Genomic DNA, 20,415 nt, shown 5'->3' with positions numbered 1-20,415 from the left:
CACTACTATATACACGACACTACTATATACACGACACTACTATACACTACACTACTACACACTCCACTATCTGGCGAGCGGTATCTGGTTGCAGGTGAACGGCGAGCGTGCCTTTGACCGACCCACGTTGCGACACGAGCAGAGCGCAGTAACACACGCTGCGTCATTTGCGACGTTGTCACAGCAGCGGCAGCAGCAGCAGAAGCTGCCGTTGTTGTCGTTGTTGGTGGTGGTGGCGGCAGCGGTACCTTGATGATGATCTTGCCCATGAGCTGGTTGGGCGAGGGAAGCTCGTCGCCGTGCGTCTCGAGCGGCCGTGTCAGCAGCATGTCTCCAAACACCTTGCGGAAGATGTCGGCCATCACCTGCTGCTGGGCCAAGCTGCAGTGCTGCTCGATGGACAGGATGAGCGGGAATCTGCGGGAGAGAGCGGGGGGCGAGTGGGGGAGTGCGCGGGCGCCAACATCAGCGGTGATCAGAACTAAAAATGAAGATCTGTGAATCTCTTTTTCACGGGTCACTCAATATAGATGCAAATAAATATAAAGTATAGAAGTACATCAATACCTTCAGATTTGTCAACACCAATTGCAATCTTGGGGAACAGCTAAACAACAACAAAAACAGCCCCAGACCACACCAAGACACGATAAGCCACTTTGCTGATCTATCTTGTGTGGCCAGGTCGCTTTTGAAAAAATAGCTGCGTAGATCCTCATCGCTACCAGAATCAGGACGGACAGCACCATCAGCAGTACCAGCGCCAGCATCACCATCAGGTCGCGTGGGGGTGAGAGGTCATTAGAGTTAGAGGTCACGTGGGGGTCAGAAGCTACCAGAGGTCGTTAGAGTACTGTGGGGCTGATAGGCCAATCGAGGGAGAGGTCACGAGAGAGTGAGAATCCCTGTGGTGGTGAGAGGTCATCAGAGCGAGAGGTCACAAGGGCTTCAGAGGTCACGAGAGGTCGTGAGAGGCCACGAGGGGGCCCGGCGCGGAGACGCACTCGGAGGTGGTGAAGGCGTGCTGCTTGATGGTGAACACGACGTCCGAGAAGCGGATCTTGGTGGTGAGCGTGTGCCCGTGGTAGATGATGGGCATGTTGTCCGGCCCATCCCAACAGTCCACTGTGAAGACAAAGACAAAAGTTCCCCCCCCCCTGCCGCATAGCCCGCATAATTTGTGAGGGCAAGTGCTGTTAGCGGGTCGCCTACGAAAGCCGGCGTGGAAACACGGGTCTCCGCCGGGTCGACGGCGCGGCTCGCTAACCGCTGCGCCGCTGCTCCCCGCCGGACGAGGCACTCACGCTCGATGCAGCGGCATCCCATGCGCAGGCAGCGTGCGTACGCCTCCGTGGACGACTCGCTGGAGATCTGGTCCCCCGTGAGGTACCTGCACCGAGCCCGCGGCGGGCAGAGGGCCAAAGCCGGGCAAGGGGAGAGAGCGTGGCGGTGAGCATGGCGGTGAGCGTGGCGGTGCGTGGTGAGAGGCAGCGGTGAGCGTGGCGGTGCGTGGTGAGCGTGGCACACGGACGTGTTGTGTGAGGAGGAGATGAAGTAGTGAGAGAGGGGGTTGTTGAGGTCCTCGGGGTGGAGCTGCTCCAACTGCTGGTCCCACACGCTGTTCTCCCATGAGAAGAGGAAGTCCAGGAACTGCGCGCATGACACACGGCGTACGCATCGCAGTGACACAGCGTCACGCACAGGGTCACTCACAGTGTCACAGTGTCACGCACAGGGTCACTCAGTGTCACAGCGTCACTCACAGTGTCACAGTGTCACTCACAGTGTCACAGTGTCACTCACAGTGTCACTCACAAGGTCACAGCGTCACTCACAGTGTCACAGTGTCACTCACAGTGTCACAGTGTCACTCACAGTGTCACTCACAAGGTCACAGCGTCACTCACAGTGTCACAGTGTCACTCACAGTGTCACAGTGTCACTCACAGTGTCACAGTGTCACTCACAGTGTCACTCACAGTGTCACAGGGTCACTCACAGTGACAGTGTCACTCACAGTGTCACTCACAGTGTCACAGTGTCACTCACAGTGTCACTCACAGTGTCACAGTGTCACTCACAGTGTCACAGTGTCACTCACAGTGTCACTCACAGTGTCACAGTGTCACTCACAGTGACACAGTGTCACTCACTGTGTCACTCACTGTGTCACTCACAGTGTCACAGTGTCACTCACAGTGTCACTCACAGTGACACAGCGTCACTCACAGTGTCACAGTGTCACTCACAGTGACACAGGGTCACTCACAGTGTCACTCACAGTGTCACAGTGTCACTCACAGTGACACAGGGTCACTCACAGTGTCACTCACAGTGTCACAGTGTCACTCACAGTGTCACTCACAGTGACACAGCGTCACTCACAGTGTCAGAGTGTCACTCACAGGGTCACAGTGTCACTCACAAGGTCACAGGGTCAATAACACGGTCACCACAGGGTCACAGTGTCACTCACAGGGTCACTCACAAGGTCACAGTGTCACTCACAAGGTCAATCACAAGGTCACAGGGTCAATAACACGGTCACCCACAAGGTCACTTACATGGTCACTCACACGGTCACTCACAAGGTCACAGGGTCACTCACAGTGTCACTAACAGTGTCACAGTGTCACAGCGTCACTCACAGTGTCACTAACAGTGTCACAGTGTCACAGCGTCACTCACAGTGTCACAGTGTCACGCACAGGGTCACTCACAATGTCACAGGGTCACTTACAGTGTCACAGTGTCACTCATAGTGTCACTCACAGTGTCACAGTGTCACTCACAGTGTCACAGTGTCACTCACAGTGTCACAGTGTCACTCACAGTGACACAGTGTCACTCACAGTGTCACAGTGTCACTCACAGTGTCACTCACAAGGTCACAGGGTCACTCACAGTGACACAGTGTCACTGTGTCACTCACAGTGTCACAGTGTCACTCACAGTGTCACTCACAGTGTCACAGTGTCACTCACAGTGTCACTCACAGTGTCACAGTGTCACTCACAGTGTCACAGTGTCACAGGGTCACTCACAGTGACACAGTGTCACTCACAGTGTCACAGTGTCACTCACAGTGTCACAGTGTCACAGTGTCACAGTGTCACAGGGTCACTCACAGTGACACTGTGTCACTCACAGTGACACAGTGTCACTCACAGTGTCACAGTGTCACTCACAGTGTCACAGGGTCACTCACAGTGTCACTCACAGTGTCACAGTGTCACTTACAGTGTCACAGTGTCACTCACAGGGTCACAGTGTCACTCACAAGGTCACAGGGTCACAGTGTCACTCACAGGGTCACTCACAAGGTCACAGTGTCACTCACAGGGTCAATCACAAGGTCACAGGGTCAATAACACGGTCACCCACAAGGTCACTTACATGGTCACTCACACGGTCACTCACAAGGTCACAGTGTCACTCACAGTGTCACTCACAGTGTCACTAACAGTGTCACTAACAGTGTCATTCAGTGTGTCACTCGCAGTGTCACTCAAGTGTCATTCACTGTGTCACTAGGCGACACTATCACTCCACTCACACTACCACAGAGTGACACAGCCTGTCATTGACACCGTCGCTCACTCGTGCCGTGACTGACACAGCCACACAGCGACATTGGCACTTGCTCAAGAAAACAGCTAACCACTCCCCCACTCGCTCGCTCCCCCACTCGCTCGCTCCCCCACTCTCATCACCGTCTGAGGATGAGGTGCACTGAAGATGTGACCGCGTAAAACGGTGACCCATAAGGAAGTGAAGCGACCCAACGATCAAGTAATGAGGTGACCAAAGAGGTAACCGAGTGAGGGGGTAGCTCAAGGGGGAGCAGGTGCAATGAGGTCACCAAAACGATAGGCCAATGAATAAGCAGATGACCCAGTGACCCAATGACACAGCGAAAAGGCGACACGGTGAGGAGGTCCCTCAGTGAATCGATGACACTCGTAAAAAGGTGACCACATAGCTCAGTGATTCAGTGGGAGGGTGCCCCACGGAGGAAGTGACACAGTCAGGAGGTTTCACTCAATGACCTGGAGGGAGAGGAGGGGACGGGGTGGGGGGGCAGAGGAGAGGAGGCACCTCGTGGGGTTTGAAGTAGGCCCCGTCCTGGCTGCGCTTGGGGTCCGGCAGCACTTTGTTCATGAAGTTCCGCACCCGCTGCAGGTCGGACGCCCACGCCTCCTGCAGCGGTCGCAGCAGCGGCGGCAGCGGCAGTAGCGGCGTCAGGGCCAATGGAGCGAGGGCGTGGCATCATCGTGGCATCGTGGAATCGCGTCACGAGGGGCGAACGAGGCCGCCGGGAGGTCGCTCTGCGCGAGTCCCAGGCGAAGGGGCTCAGCCGCCAAGAACGTCGCCTCGCAGTCTTAAGCGCTACGACCGCGTCGGCCGCGTCCGTTGTGTTCGTCGTCGTGTGCGCAGAAGCGAGGGCCCGGGGCGGAGGCCGACTCACCTTCTGGTCGAACAAGAGGAACCGCTGGAAGTCCAGGATGGTGATGGTGTCCCTGTGCGGGCGAGAGAGAGAGAGGGAGGGAGGGAGGGCGCGACGGATCAGACCCCCGGCCCCGTGTCGCCATCGCCGTCCTCGTCCGGCCGCTCACGGCCACGCGGCAGCACCGCGGCGTGCGACAGCGGAGGATGAGGAGGAGGGTCGAGGCGGAGTGAGAAAGCGGCTCGTGGCTCCGGTTTTTAAACCTGCTCCAACCTGGAGGCACGAGGCGACGCTCGCAAGGAGGTGATGGGAGGCAGCGTGTGGAGAGGTGCAGGGATGGGTGGAGCAGAGGAGGTGGAGAGGGGACAGCGAACAGTGGGAAGAGGTTGAGGCCGAGGGGGTGGAAGATGTTTGAAGCCAGGAGCCAATTTCGTGAAAACCCCGGAGGCGGCCGTCGCCGTTTGTCATGGCGAGTCGAGCGAGCTGCGGGGAAATCATCGCCCACTGTGACTCGCTCTCCAGCACTCACTCATCTGGTAACAGGTGGCTCAATGCTAGATGAGCAGCTCGCAATCAGAAGGTCGCGAGTTCAAATTCTGGTTGGAAGTGGGGGGGGGCGACTCAGCCAATCATCCTTCCGGGGGTCGATCAAAGAACACCACTTGACGGGAAGTCAACGGTGGTTGTCCTCCGTGATGACTCGTCCCTGCCATAGGAATGCGGAATTTTAGGTACGCTCGGCCGTGGTGGGTGGGGGGGGGAGGCGCGGGGTAGTTACCGGAGCACGAACGACACTGTGGGCTGGTCGCTGTGGTCCGTGACCTGCGGAAAGATCTGGAGTGGAACGGAGAAGAGGCGCGGGCGCCACAGGGGTCAGAGGGCGGGCGCCATGCACGCCGTGGCATCGCGTGGCACACGGTGACATCACCGTCGTTAGCACGAAGATGTCACGTAAGAGATGTCTCGTACAAAGAGATCATGTACAACCCCGAAATACAAAGATCCCCCGTGTGGCCTTTAACAGACTGTTGGGGCAAGCGCTGTTAGCGTGTCAACCTATCTAGGCCGGCTCGGCACACTCGGGCGTATTGGTATCACCAATGCTTAAGTTTACCACACCGCACCAGGTACTCGTTTAAGATGGAGTCGACCTAGGGGAGGCTCGGCACCGGTTCAGATATTCGCCACTAGTATTGGTCGTAGCACAGTGTGCTAACCACTACACTACCGCTCCCCCACTCCACTGTAATCCACACACAGCTACTTCAACAGATATCGTACAGACACATGCATCAACAAGTACAAGTGTAGGTGTCGACACATACAGACACATGCGTCATCATGTACAAGTGTAGGTGTCGACACATACAGACACATGCATCAACATGTACAAGTGTAGGTGTCGACACATACAGACACATGCATCAACATGTACAAGTGTAGGTGTCGACACGTACAGACACATGCATCAACATGTACAAGTGTAGGTGTCGACACGTACAGACACATGCATCAACATGTACAAGTGTAAGTGTCGACACATACAGACACATGCATCAACATGTACAAGTGTAGGTGCCGACACGTACAGACACATGCATCAACATGTACAAGTGTAGGTGTCGACACGTACAGACACATGCATCAACAAGTACAAGTGTAGGTGCTGACACATACAGACACATGCATCATAAAGTACAAGTGTAGGTGCTGACACATACAGACACATGCATCAACAAGTACAAGTGTAGGTGCTGACACATACAGACACATGCATCAACAAGTACAAGTGTAGGTGTCGACACGTACAGACACATGCATCAACATCTACAAGTGTAGGTGTCGACACATACAGACACATGCATCAACATCTACAAGTGTAGGTGTCGACACGTACAGACACATGCATCAACAAGTACAAGTGTAGGTGTCGACACGTACAGACACATGCATCAACATGTACAAGTGTAGGTGTCGACACGTACAGACATATGCATCAACAAGTACAAGTGTAGGTGTCGACACGTACAGACACATGCATCAACATGTACAAGTGTAGGTGTCGACACGTACAGACACATGCATCAACATGTACAAGTGTAGGTGTCGACACGTACAGACACATGCATCAACATGTACAAGTGTAGGTATCGACGCATACAGACACATGCATCAACATGTACAAGTGTAGATGTCGACACGTACAGACACATGCATCAACAAGTACAAGTGTAGGTGTCGACACGTACAGACACATGCATCAACATGTACAAGTGTAGGTGTCGACACATACAGACACATGCATCAACAAGTGTAGGTGTCGACACATACAGACACATGCATCAACATGTACAAGTGTAAGTGTCGACACATACAGACACATGCATCAACAAGTACAAGTGTAGGTGTCGACACGTACAGACACATGCATCAACAAGTACAAGTGTAGGTATCGACACATACAGACACATGCATCAACATGTACAAGTGTAGGTGTCGACACATACAGACACATGCATCAACAAGTACAAGTGTAGGTGTCGACACGTACAGACACATGCATCAACATGTACAAGTGTAGGTGTCGACACATACAGACACATGCATCAACATGTACAAGTGTAGGTGTCGAAACATACAGACACATGCATCAACATGTACAAGTGTAGGTGTCGACACGTACAGACACATGCATCAACATGTACAAGTGTAGGTGTCGACACGTACAGACACATGCATCAACAAGTACAAGTGTAGGTGTCGACACGTACAGACACATGCATCAACGTGTACAAGTGTAGGTGCTGACACATACAGACACATGCATCAACATGTACAAGTATAGGTGTCGACACGTACAGACACATGCATCAACAAGTACAAGTGTAGGTGTCGACGCATACAGACACATGCATCAACATGTACAAGTGTAGGTGTCGACACATACGCAGACCGGCCCGTCTGCTCGGAGAGAGCGACTCGCGATCGGAAGGGTCAGCAATTCAAATCCTTGCCGGGGGTTGACTCGGCCCATCGTCCCTCAGGGATCGATATAATTGCGGTTGCTCTGCGGATAGACTCGCCCCCGACAGAGGAGTGTCGCGTTTCCACCACTGGCTGTGCACGGCTATAGCCAAGAGCCCAATGCCTGTTTGAGGTCACTGCGGGATTTGGCGTTGGCCATCTCGACGCCCGTGGGCTGCGAGGCCGCGGTGCCGACGCACCGACTTCTGTTCGTCGAACAGGAGGTTGACGTAGAACTGGGAGAACTTCTCGAACGAAATCATCCCTTCCCTGGTCTCCACGGCCTGGACGCGGCACGCACAGGGGGACAGAGCGAGCGTGTCAGGCGGTACACAGACCGCTGCGTTCAACCACCACACGACAGGGTCACAACAAGCACTCACCCACTCACTCACTCACCCACTCACTCACTCACCCACCCACACTCTCACTCACTCACTCACCCACCCACTCACTCACTCACCCACTCACTCACTCACTCACCCACTCACTCACTCACTCACCCACTCACTCACCCACTCACTCACTCACCCACCCACACTCTCACTCACTCACCCACTCACTCACTCACCCACTCACTCACTCACTCACCCACCCACCCACTCACTCACTCACTCACCCACTCACTCACCCACTCACTCACTCACTCACCCACTCACCCACTCACCCACTCACTCACTCACCCACCCACACTCTCACTCACTCACCCACTCACTCACTCACCCACCCACACTCTCACTCACTCACCCACTCACTCACCCACTCACCCACACACTCACCCACCCACTCACTCACCCACCCACTCACCTACTCACTCACCCACTCACTCACCCACACTCTAACTCACTCACCCGCACACTCACCCACTCACTCACTCACCCACTCACTCACTCACCCACCCACACTCTCACTCACTCACTCACCCACTCACCCACACACTCACCCACTCACTCACCCACTCACCCACCCACTCACCTACTCACTCACCCACTCACTCACCTACTCACTCACCCATCCACACACTCACCCACCCACTCAATCACTCACCCAATCACTCACCCACCCACACAATCTCTCTCTCACTCACTCACCCACCCACACACCCACCCACCCACTCACCCATTCACTCACTGACCCACTCACTCACCCGCCCACACACTAACTCACCCATTCACTCACCCACCCACACTGACCCATCCACTCACCCACTGACACATTCACTAACCCACTCACCCACCCACACTCTCACTCACTCACCCACTCACTCACCGTCTCACCCACCCACTCACTCACCCACTCACTCACCCACTCACTCACCCACTCATTCACCTACTCACTCACCTACTCACTGACCCACTCACTCATCCGCCCACACACTAACTCACCCATCCACTCACCCACTGACCCATTCACTCACCCACTCACTCATCCACTTACCTACACACTCACTCACACACCCACTCACTCGCACACTCACCCAAAAATATACCCGCTCACTCATACAACCCATTCACTCAATTATTCCACTAATAATGTGGTGGTCGGGTTGCCACCTTTGAGCAAGAAAAAAAGAAAACCCGGGACAACAGCATCGGAGGAAGAATATCTGACAATAGCAAAGAGAACTACGTGTAAATGCATCATCACGAGCGTTACTCTCATCTGGGTTACCACGCAACTGACAAACGCCCGGGGAACTGACGCCCCGAGAACCCGAGCAGATTCCCCACGACGGCAGCCGCCTCCTCGGGCAAGCTCACGGTCCCGGGAATAATTAAACAACAGGGAAGCAGATGGCAACTGAACGTGGTGCTCGTACAGAGCCTCCGCGTAAATCTCCGCGAGACTCGGAGCGGAACCGGTGGGGGGGGGGGGGGGGTGGGGGACGAACTTCCCGCCGTCTCTCGCTGGCACGAGTGGTTTTTTCTCTCTCTCTCTCTGCTCGCTGAGCCAAGCTGCACCGTGTTCATTTGAGTACAATCTGCACGAAACCGGCACGAATCGTAAACGGTCGTCGGCGCGCGTCCGTTTAAGTAGGGCGAATCGATCCACCGCTCCGCGCGCCGTGTGTGGGGGTCCGGGTAGGCGCGTTCTGGGGTAGCCCCCATCTTATAGGTCGGGTCATTGGGGGGGGGGTCATTGGGGGGGGGGGGGTCCAGAGCAGGGATCAAGACTCTTCCAGCAGGGGTCAGCCGCCCTCCGCACTCTCTCTCACCCTGATCCGATCTTTGAGCATCTTGGGGTTCGTCGCTTTGTAGTTCAACTGGGAGAGAATCATCTTGAGCTCCTTCTCTGTGATGCTGCGGCCGGGGTGGTGGGAGGGCAGAGGGGGGGGGGCACTCAGCAACGCCGCAAATGAGAATGGGACAAAGCGGACAGGAGCCAAACTTGGCAGCGCGCAGGGGAGGCAGCCAGAGTGGGGGTGGACTCCCTGAGCGAGCCAGATGCTCGCCCTTCCCCTAACCGACAAGCCGACGAGCCAATCAGCTTCCAGTACTAGCCTGCCCACTGGCCCTTTAACTGGCCACGTGTACGAGCCCTACTCCGAACCAAGGAACCAACCAGCCACGAGTACTCAGCCCGGCTCGAACCCGACCCGAACCCACGAGCCAACCAGATGACAACAAATGAGAATCTTTATCTGTCCTTGAGAAATATGATGAGCTATGAAGCTCTTTTTTCCCACAGATGTCCAGCAGTCTCACAGATGTCCAAAAACAACATTTTTGTTTTCACCCGGTACACCACGTCCCGTATATCTCCTACCACGGTTGTGACGCGTAATCACGTGCCTACGCCGATCTATGAGCGACCCAGAATCCATCTCCCCCCCTCCCTCCACCGTCGCTGCGCGCTGCGTTTGGCGACGGTGGCGGTCTCGCGTCTATTTGTGGAAGAGCCGCGGAGTCGAAAGCACAAAAACGGGGAAGTTGTTCGCCGCTTTGATTGGAGCGGGGCCGCTCTGCCAGCGGTGAGCAGCCCGGGCAGGGAGGCTGCCTGGCTCCAGGAGGCAGGGGTGGGACAAGGCCCTCACAGAGGGACGGACAGCGCATGCCTTAGACATCGACATTCCCATCCCTGCCTTTTTGTCGCCGTTGTAAATCTCCGACAAATGTGACGGGGAGAATCAGAGAGGGTGCCGCCCGTCGTGTTGGAGAACGGCCCACGGAAGTTCACATCACGGAGCTACCTCTGAGATCCCTTCCACTGACCTGCCTCTACTGGTCATCTGTGAAAAACAATATTTATCGCTCATCAAATTTATCCAGTGTCAATAAATATTCTGATTCTGTTTCTGACATGTGCTCACACGCAGTACGGGCTAGTGGTTTCCTACCATCCTGCTACATCGTACGACACTCAAACCGATAGATGGTTTTGTTGTCGTCGTGAAATGGACGGTGACCGGCTCGACCCCCATCGCCTCGCTCGACTTGAGAATCCGGTTTAATCGCAGGCGGCCGGAACCTGGATCCGGTGCAGGATCTCAGCGGCGCCGTGCCCCGCTCACACCTGAGCCACTCTCGCCACCTCCCCCCGCCTCCCCCCGTGGTTGAGCTCGGACTCGGCTGGTTAACGGCGAGCGACGGCGCTGGGGGCTGTGTCGCGATGGGGGTGGGGGGGTGGGGGTGGGTGTGCGCAATTCGTGAACCGCGGCTCTGCGGAGGCGGCCGCGTTACCACTTGGTGCTTGGTTTCTGCAGGGGGATGAATTGTTTCTGCAGCCACCTGCGGGTGGAGGGGGGAGTGAGGGGAGGGAGCGGGCGGGGGCGGGCAGGTTGGAGAAGCGGGGTGGGGAGGGGGGCACAATGAGCGAAGCTTTCGAGGGACCGTAGCGGCATTTGAAGCCCTATTCCTCTCTCCGCGCCTTGACGCGCAGTGGCCGCTGTAGTGCAGGCACAAGGCCACGAGGCCACGAGGCTGCGGCACCCGATCTCCTCCCCCTCCCTCCCTCATCTCCCTCCCCCTCCCTCCCTCATCTCCCTCCCCATCATCCCCCTCCTCTCCCCTCCGACCATGAGGTTATCTGGCGCAGAGACCCTGCTGCACAGGAGGGTCAACCGAGCTCTCGGCCCAAGCAGGTGCGCCAACTCTCAGGTCGTTATTGCTGCCCGGTGTACACGGAACGTCGGCCCAACGATCACAACCACATGGCAACGTTGGGCCCAACGTTGCCATGCTTACTGGGTGGGAGGTGGGGGTGAAATATGGGAGGTTATAGAGGGGGGTAATCACCACTCAGTCTGGATGGACGTTGGGGCCTTGGCACAGTCTTCCATGAGGAACTTGAGGCCGTTCATCCACTTGTTCACCTCCTTCCTATCCACGGCTGTGGGGATGAGGGGAGGGGAAGGGAGATGGAGGGGAGGCACAGCAGTGACGCAGCCTAGTGGATGTTCTCAATCACACAAATCCTTCCGCTCCCCTTGGGTTTCCCCTGCGCTGGGTGATGAGTGTACTGGGTGCCGAGTTCTGACTGCTGGGTGCTGTGTGCTGTGTTCTGGGTGCTGGGTGCTGTGTTCTGGGTGCTGGGTGCTGTGTTCTGGGTGCTGGGTGCTGTGTTCTGGGTGCTGGGTGCTGTGTTCTGACTGCTGGGTGCCGTGTTCTGGGTGCTGGGTGATGAGTGTTCTGGGTGCCGAGTCCTGGCTGCTGGGTGCTGTGTTCTGGCTGCTGGGTGCTGTGTTCTGGGTGCTGGGTGCTGTGTTCTGGGTGCTGTATTCTGTCTGCGGGGTGCCGAGTGCTGGGTGCTGAGCTGCACTCACACCCGCCCTGCTGGCTGGCGAGGCTGAGCGTCTTGAGGCGGAACTCGCTGCCGTAGAAGATGACGAGGCACAGCGAGTCGTCGATGTCGTCTCCGAAGCGCTCGAAGTCCCGCGACTGTTTCCCATTGCGGATCTCCTTGATCTCGCGGATGTCGACTGCCGAGCAAGAGAGGGAGCGGTGAACGGGGGGGGGGGGGCGGCGACTCCCACGGAGCACGCGCGCCGAGCAGCACGGCCCACACTGCCCCCAACCGGGAGCACTCCGCGGAGTACGCAGAGAGCAACACGCGCCCAGACACACACCACCACCCACACCACCCACCACCACACACCACCACCCCCAACAACACCCACCACCACACACCACCACCCACACCACCCACCACCACCCCCAACAACACCCACCACCACACACCACCACCCACACCACCCACCACCACCCCCAACAACACCCACCACCACACACCACCACCCACACCACCCACCACCACCCCCACTACCCACCACCACACACCACCACCCACACCACCCACCACCACCCCCAACAACACCCACCACCACACACCACCACCCACACCACCCACCACCACCAACACCCACCACCACACACCACCACCCCCACCACCCACCACCACCACCACCCTCCCCACATCTGTCCCCACCCACCACCACCACCCCCCCACATCTGTCCCCACCCACCATCACCACCACCCCCCCCACATCTGTCCCCACCCACCATCACCACCACCCCCCCCCCACATCTGTCCCCACCCACCATCACCACCACCCCCCCACATCTGTCCCCACCCACCACCACCCTCCCACATCTGTCCCCACCCACCACCACCCCCCCACATCTGTCCCCACCCACCACCACCCCCACATCTGCCCCTCCAATATCTGCTCTTTCACACGCAAAATAAAAAAAAAGATCATTTGTGTTCCACGTGGTCAGGATCAGAATGTTTATTTTCACTGCAGGAGGGATCCGATGAGCTGTGAAGCTCTGTTATTCACAGATGTCCAGTATGGGGCGGGTCAGCGAGTAACAACAGCGAACAATACGAAAAGCACGATAGGAGTGCAACATTGGGGAAAAGGTAAGCAAGTCATTAAATAGAAATAAATTACAAGTAACATTGTTTTTATTATAAGTCCGATTGACCAAGCTTGGGCAAGGCAGAAACAACAACAACAACAAAGCGCTCCCAGACCACACCAAGATAACACCGCGCAGTACTTCCTCAATTGAATGGCACAGTAACATTGAACCATCGCATCAGCCACGCCATGCTCTTGGAGGTACGTGCCATTTGAGCAGCAAACTCTGCAGCGGCCACGACTCGCAGCGTCTCGCTAGCCGCACCGGCGCTGGCCAACTGCGAGACGTAAGTGTACCATGGTCCATTGCCAGCGTGGAGCGTTCTCACGCTATGTGGTGAATGAAACATTCAGCGAACTGTAGACGCCGGCTTGTGTCCGCCAGTGGTCAAGGGCACAGTATGCGGGCGGTCGGGGAACCGCAGGGCCCGCCCGCCTGGGTCAGGACTCGAACCTCCACCTCTGCTGTCCTCGCGCTGATCCGCCCCACGAATGGACGGCTCAGCGTGCAGCTCGGGTTGTCACTCGGGATAACTAAAACCAAGACCCGGTCTTCTGCATTTGTTTCGGAACGTAAACCCTGAGGCCCGGTCTTCACGTTCTGGGCCGCGTCAGCAGAGTCAGGCTCGCTGAGACAAAATACTCCCCGATGTTACTTGCAAGGGCACTCCGAAGGCCTTCTGTGAGTCCCATTGTGGATGTGCAGATACAACACGGATTTGGTAATTTTACGACCCAAGGCCTTTTCCAGAACAGCGCCAATCACTGCCGTGGGAATTGTCACCTTTGGCTGTGAGGTTTTTCTCCCTCGCGAGCTTTACCCCCCACCGTGCACCGACCCCCACCTCCAATCTCTACGAGCCTCCCACAAGCACCAATCTCCTATCTCGGGCCCAAAGGTGAGAGCTCACAAGGGGCCGTCCATAAATGATGTCACGTGAATTTGACCGATTTTTGACCTCCCCCCTCGTCACACGGCGTCACAAATGTCTGACCCCCCACTCCCCCCCCCTAGGTGTGTGACGTCATTTATGTACGGCCCCCAAGTCACCCCGAGGGAATGTCTGAAACTTTGCGACACGGCCTATGGTGCCAAGAATAAGGGCCATTTCCTGGAACGTCGCTTATTATATATTTTACCTTTTTTTTAAGGCCATGCAGCGTGATTCACGAATGTGTTTGGGGTACTCTGGAACCTTCTGGGAGCGTCCCGGCACAAACATTAGATCTGACGGATTCTCGCTGTTTAACGATAACCGGGGAGCTGTGAATCGTTTTTCAAAATCCACGAGCGGTTCTGGAAGTCAGGAAGTGATCAATCGTCGCCATGGTCAATGTCGTCGTGAAATCATCGAGAGGCACGCGGCGCGAAGAAAGTACAAAGGTCACGGCGGACTAAGCCACAGCGAGACAAAGACGGCCGGGCCACCCACCCCCTCGTGTGCCCTCTCGGCCTTCCTCTGCCCTTGCTAACGGCACTTGCCACAAAAGTCTATTAAGGCTATACAGGGGATATTTGTCCTTGTGTGTTTTTTGTATGTGTGTTTATATATGTATATGTGTGTATGTATGTGTATATGTATATGTGTGTGTTTGTGTAAATATGTATATGTGTATATATATGTGTGTATATATGTGTATGGTGGGGAGCGATAGTGTAGCGGTTAGCGCGCTGCGCTATGAACCTGGCGACCCGGGTTCGATTCCCGCTCACGGCCAACACCAGTGACGATTATCTGAATCGGTCCCGGGCCTCCCCTAGGTCGACTTAGCCTCAAATGAGTACCTCGTGCGGTGTGTAAACATTGCCACTAGGGAGACAAAGGCGGTCGGGCGTGGTGCTGGCCACCCACCCACTCGTGTACCGTTCTGGCCTTCATAGGTGCTCGCTAACAGCACTTGCCCCTACAGTCTGTTAAGGCTATATGCCACTCCTCTGTCGGGAGCTGGACCGGTACTGCTTGGATCTCTGTGGCATTCAGGAGGTCCGGTGGACCGGTTCTGGTTCCTGCCACCATGAGGAGTGGACAGTCCTCTACTCGGGGTAGCAGACTGCCAAACAACAGGGTGTGGCTCTTCTTTTGAACAAAAGAATGAAGGGGGCGTGGGAGCGTGGCGGTGAGGTGAGGGAAGCTGTAAGTCCCAGGCTACTTTGGGCTCGCCTTCCCATCAACCGAGGAGTGGTGGTCATGGTTACTTATGCCCCCACCGAAGACGAACATCCGTGGAGGGATGCAGGCAAAGCCGATGAGTCAGATGCCTTCTATGACCTCCTGTCACAGGTGCTGGCTAAAGTGGCCCCTCGGGATAGAGTCATCTTGTTAGGTGACTTCAATGCCCGAGTTGGTCATGATGCTGGCACCTGGTCTGGAGTGATTGGAGGGCATGGGCCAGATCAGCTCAATAACAACGGTAGGAGGCTGCTAGAATTTTGTGCAGCCCATGGGCTTGTAATTACCAACACGCTGTTCCGGCATCGGCTCATCCACACAACATCATGGATGCATGCCGGGTCCAAGCAAGAACATCTGCTGGACTACATAGTGACGGACCAGAGGATGTGAGCCCATGTCCTTGACACCAGGACCTACCGTGGAGCTGATCTGACCTCTGACCATCGACTAGTCATCTGTAAGATGCGCCTGCCATTCTTCCACTCCGGTGGTGGGTGTACACCCAGGACCCCATTCCAACCTCAAGTGGCCTGGTCTCAGTTATCTGATGAAAGTTGCAAGCGAGAATTTCATCATCGCTTGCGGCTGGGGTTAGCATCGTCCCCCACTCTTCCTGATGTCGAGGGTAAATGGGCGAGGTTTAGGACTGTGACTCATGCAGCTGCAATGGCTGCTTTGGGTACACGGTCCAGACTTCCCCAGAGACCCTGGCTGACAGAGGGGGTGTTCAGGATAGTTGAGAAAAAGCGACAGGCCCACTGTCATCGGCTACATAATTCCACGTCAGAGAATGAGGAGGCTTACTGCAGCCTTCGCTCGGAGGTTCGGAGAGCCATGAGGCGCTGCAAGGATGGGTGGTGGTCGCGGGCTGCTGAGGAGATGGAGTCTGCCTCATTGACCCGCGATCATAAATCTCTATTTAACTCCATAAAAAAAGTAACCTGCAGTGCCACACCTATTTCCATCATTAGGGGAAAAAACGGTGAGCCAATTTCCGACCCCCAGGAACAGGTTTGTAGATTTGCTGAGCATTTCTGTGAGGTCCTGGGGGGGGGGGGGGGGGGGGGGGGAAATCCCTCAGCCAGGAAAACATCGTGGCACAAAGTGAGGATGACCCTGCTGAGGCTGCGGTGCCTCAAATATTGGAAGAAGTCACGCCCTGTGAGTGGTTGGCTGAGGTGCCATCTGTTGAGGAAGTGCTGAAGGCGATCCGGAGTCTGAGACCAGGAAAGGCACCGGGCAGAGATGATCTCCCAAGCGAAATGCTGAGGGAGGGTGGCGTTTGTGCACAGACTGCCCTATATGACATCATAACAACAGTCTGAACCACTGGACGGGTTCCGCAGGATTGGAAGGATGCCCTGGTGGTCCCCGCACAGACTGTAACAACTACAGGGGCATCTCACTCCTCAGTGTGCCGGGAAAGGTCCTGGCAAGGATTATTCAACATCGCCTTGCCAGGCACGCTGAGGAGATGCTTGCGGAGCCCCAATGCGGTTTCCGGAAAGGGCGGTCCTGCACAGATGCCATTATGTCCGTCTGCTACAGCAGATGTGTAGGGAATTCCAGCAAGACCTACATCTCTGCTTTATTGACCTGGTCAAGGCCTATGATACCATCAGTAGGCCTGGGCTCTGGGTCGTTCTTCGTGCTTTTGGAGTACCTGACCCTCTGCTCACGATCATTAAGGACCTTCATGATGATGATTGGGCCCGGGTAAAACTACGTGGCCGGGAGTCAGAGCCATTCCCTGTACACCTTGGGGTGCAACAGGGATGTCCTCTGGCTCCCACATTATTTAACATCTATTTTGACCAAGTAGTGTCGTGAAGCCTTCAATAGCTGTACCGGGGGAATCTCCATTTGGTATAGATATAATGGGAGGCTGATCGATGCCCGGGTGCGGTCAAGGGATGGCTCCCTATTGCTCAACCACGTTATGTATGCCGATGACTTGGTAATAGCTGCTCATTCAGAGGAGGAGTGGGAGACGCTGCTACTGAGACTGGAGCGTGCCACTAAGAGATGGGGCCTTACCATCAGCCCCACCAAAACTAAGCACCTGCCTGGGTATTTTGTACCATCGGACACTCCACCCCCACAACTCCCAATCGGTGATGGGGCAGTTGTGGAGAGAGTGGAGAGTTTCCCATACCTGGGCAGTGTGCTTATGACCGGCTCCAGTTTAACAGCAGAGGTCTCACTCCGAATCAGTCGAGCGGCAATATCCTTTCATCGGTTGCGTAACGCTGTGTGGAAGCTACCTGGTCTGTCGCTCCGCAATCAGCTTCAGGTCTTCTCGGCCAAAGTCATTTCCTCCCTTCTCTATGCTTGCGAAACGTGGACCCCCCTAATGGAACATCTTCGCCGGTTAGAAACATTTAGGCTAGCCTGCCTACGATCCATCCTGGGTGAGGAGTTCACAAATCCTTGAAATGTCTGGGCAAGGTCGCATCGGTGAGCTCCTCCGGCAGGCAAGGCTGCGTTGGCTGGGTCATGTAGCCCGCATGCCCAGCCACCGCATGCCGAAACAGGTTTTGTTCGGCCGGATCGAGGGGGCTAAACGGGCGCGGCACGGGGTAGAGAAGAGATGGAGTGATGTGGTACGGGAGGACGTGGAGCTGAGTGAACTTGCCGATGACTGGTACCAGCCGTGTCAAGATCGGCCTCTGTGGAGGAGGCTCGTGAAGGCCGCTACTGGGTAGTTGGAGGCAGTCGCCCTCCAACAACAACGGAGGGCGGAGGAGTGACGCTCACAACAACGAGCGGAGCGCCAGGTGGCTAAAGCACAGCAGGTTGGCACAGCCAGTCATCTCAGTCAGTCGACCCGTGGCACTTGGGTCTGCCCCGTGACCTCCTGCCAGCGGGCGTTCGACACTTCACGTGGCCACTTAGTGGCGAATAGCGGTTGTTGTTGTTGAATGGTAGCGATAGTGTAGCGGTTAGCACGCTGCGCTATGATCCTGGCGACACGGGTTCGATTCCCGCTCACGGCCAACACCAGTGACAATTATCTTAACCGGTCCCGGGCCTCCCCTATGTCGACTCAGCCTCAAATGAGTAGCTGGTGCAGTGTGTAAACATCGTCACTGGGGAGACAAAGGCGGTCGGGCGTGGTGCTGGCCACCCACCCCCTCGTGTACCGTTAACGGCCTTCATAGGTGCTCGCTAACAGCACTTGCCCCTACAGTCTGTGAAGGCTACACGGGGGATCTTTGTCTTTGTGTGTTCGTAGGTGCTACTTGCTAACAGCACTTGCCCCAACAGTCTGTGAAGGCTACACAGGGGCCTTTGTTGGAGAAAAAAGCGGAAATGAGAGATCTCTACGGGCAGCACTTCCCCTGGGCTCGTGGAGGGAGCGAGGGAGGGGGCCACCCATTCGGCAGCACGCGCTCACAACTCCCACTCACCCCACCACGCCCGCGAGTTCTCGCGAGCATTCACCCTCAGCAGCTCGCTCCCACAGTACACACACACTCAATTATCCCTCACAATAGCATTAGCGCAACGATAACTATTATTGCACGAACTCTGAACCTTAGCTGAAATCTATCCTCCTAAACCTAACTTCTAAGCACTACCCCATCTTTCACCATACCCCCTGACTGTTGTCTCTGACCCTAACCCCTGTCCCTACCCTTGCATCTACCCCTAACCCCCGTCCCTACCCTTGCCTCTAACCCTACCCTTGCCTCTAATCCTGCCCTTGCCTTTAACCCTACCCTTGCCTCTAACTCTACCCTTGCCTCTAACCCTACCCTTGCCTCTAACCCTACCCTTGCCTCTAACTCTACCCTAGCCTCTAACCCTTGCCTCCAACTCTACCCTTGCCTCTAACCCTACCCTTGCCTCTAACTCTACCCTTGCCTCTAACCCTTGCCTCTAACCCTACCCTTGCCTCTAACCCTTGCCTCTAACCCTACCCTTGCCTCTAACCCTTGCCTCTAACCCTACCCTTGCCTCTAACCCTTGCCTCTAACCCTACCCTTGCCTCTAATCCTGCCCTTGCCTTTAACCCTACCCTTGCCTCTAACTCTACCCTTGCCTCTAACCCTACCCTTGCCTCTAACTCTACCCTTGCCTCTAACCCTTGCCTCCAACTCTACCCTTGCCTCTAACCCTACCCTTGCCTCTAACTCTACCCTTGCCTCTAACCCTACCCTTGCCTCTAACTCTACCATTGCCTCTAACCCTTGCCTCTAACCCTACCCTTGCCGCTATATAACTCTAACCCATGAACCTACGCTTGACTCAATCCCTATCCCACGAACCTAACAATTCTCCTAATCTCTCCGCTAAATCTATGCCCTGAGCCTAACCGCGAAGCCGAGCAGAGTTCGCGGTCCCCCAGACCGCGGAGAGGAGAAGCGACGAGAGGGGGGCCGGGAGGAGAAGCGACGAGAGGGGGGCCGGGAGGAGGAGAGGGAGGACTAAGAGGGGCGGGGGGGGGGTCTAGAAGAGAAAGTGGAGCAAACGAGCAGTCAGGCTCCTGATGCACGCCCCGACAGAGCGCTCCCGCCTCGCTCACGCGTTACGGACGGGGCCCGCGCCAGAGCGAGTGGCAGCCTCGAGCAGCAAGCAGCAGCAGCACTCTGTGCCGAGACCCACGGGGGGCCAGTGGGGGGCCAGCGGGGGGCCAGTGGGGGGCCAGCGGGGGGCCTTCCCCCTCCCCCAAGGACACCCACGTGCCCGCCTCCTGCCCCCCCCCCCACCATTTCCCGATTTCAAAATATTCCCCACGTGCCATCGACACGCGGCCTGTGCGATCAGATGCCTCGTACTGACTACCTCGTACTGACCACCTCGTACTGACTACCTCGCACTGACTACCTCATACTGACTACCTCATACTGGCTACCTCATACTACCTCATACTGACTACCTCGTACTGACTACCTCGTACTGAC

The 20,415-nt window shown here is 56.1% G+C and overlaps 1 protein-coding gene across 1 annotated transcript in view; it reads right to left on the bottom strand.

The window, feature by feature from the left end:
* Positions 1-20,415, bottom strand: part of LOC116945727 (1-phosphatidylinositol 4,5-bisphosphate phosphodiesterase gamma-1-like) — a 58,080-nt gene that overhangs the window by 33,872 nt on the left and 3,793 nt on the right. The window contains exons 2-13 of the mRNA XM_032960230.2: positions 12,234-12,389; positions 11,707-11,800; positions 11,152-11,199; positions 9,687-9,771; positions 7,672-7,755; positions 5,226-5,281; positions 4,469-4,520; positions 4,099-4,200; positions 1,532-1,650; positions 1,305-1,390; positions 1,005-1,125; positions 249-417 (exon numbers count right to left, since the gene is read on the bottom strand). Of these exons, the coding sequence (XP_032816121.2) occupies positions 249-417; positions 1,005-1,125; positions 1,305-1,390; positions 1,532-1,650; positions 4,099-4,200; positions 4,469-4,520; positions 5,226-5,281; positions 7,672-7,755; positions 9,687-9,771; positions 11,152-11,199; positions 11,707-11,800; positions 12,234-12,389 (1,172 nt within the window). The remainder of the gene's footprint in view (positions 1-248; positions 418-1,004; positions 1,126-1,304; positions 1,391-1,531; positions 1,651-4,098; positions 4,201-4,468; positions 4,521-5,225; positions 5,282-7,671; positions 7,756-9,686; positions 9,772-11,151; positions 11,200-11,706; positions 11,801-12,233; positions 12,390-20,415) is intronic.

The sequence above is a fragment of the Petromyzon marinus genome, chromosome 25 (genome assembly GCF_048934315.1).
Source record: "Petromyzon marinus isolate PM22_M1 ecotype Great Lakes invasive population chromosome 25, UKy_Petmar_22M1.pri1.0, whole genome shotgun sequence".
NCBI classification, from domain to species: Eukaryota; Metazoa; Chordata; class Hyperoartia; order Petromyzontiformes; family Petromyzontidae; genus Petromyzon; species Petromyzon marinus.
Note: the sequence above shows the minus strand (reverse complement) of the source record. Positions and strands in the feature narration are given on the sequence as shown.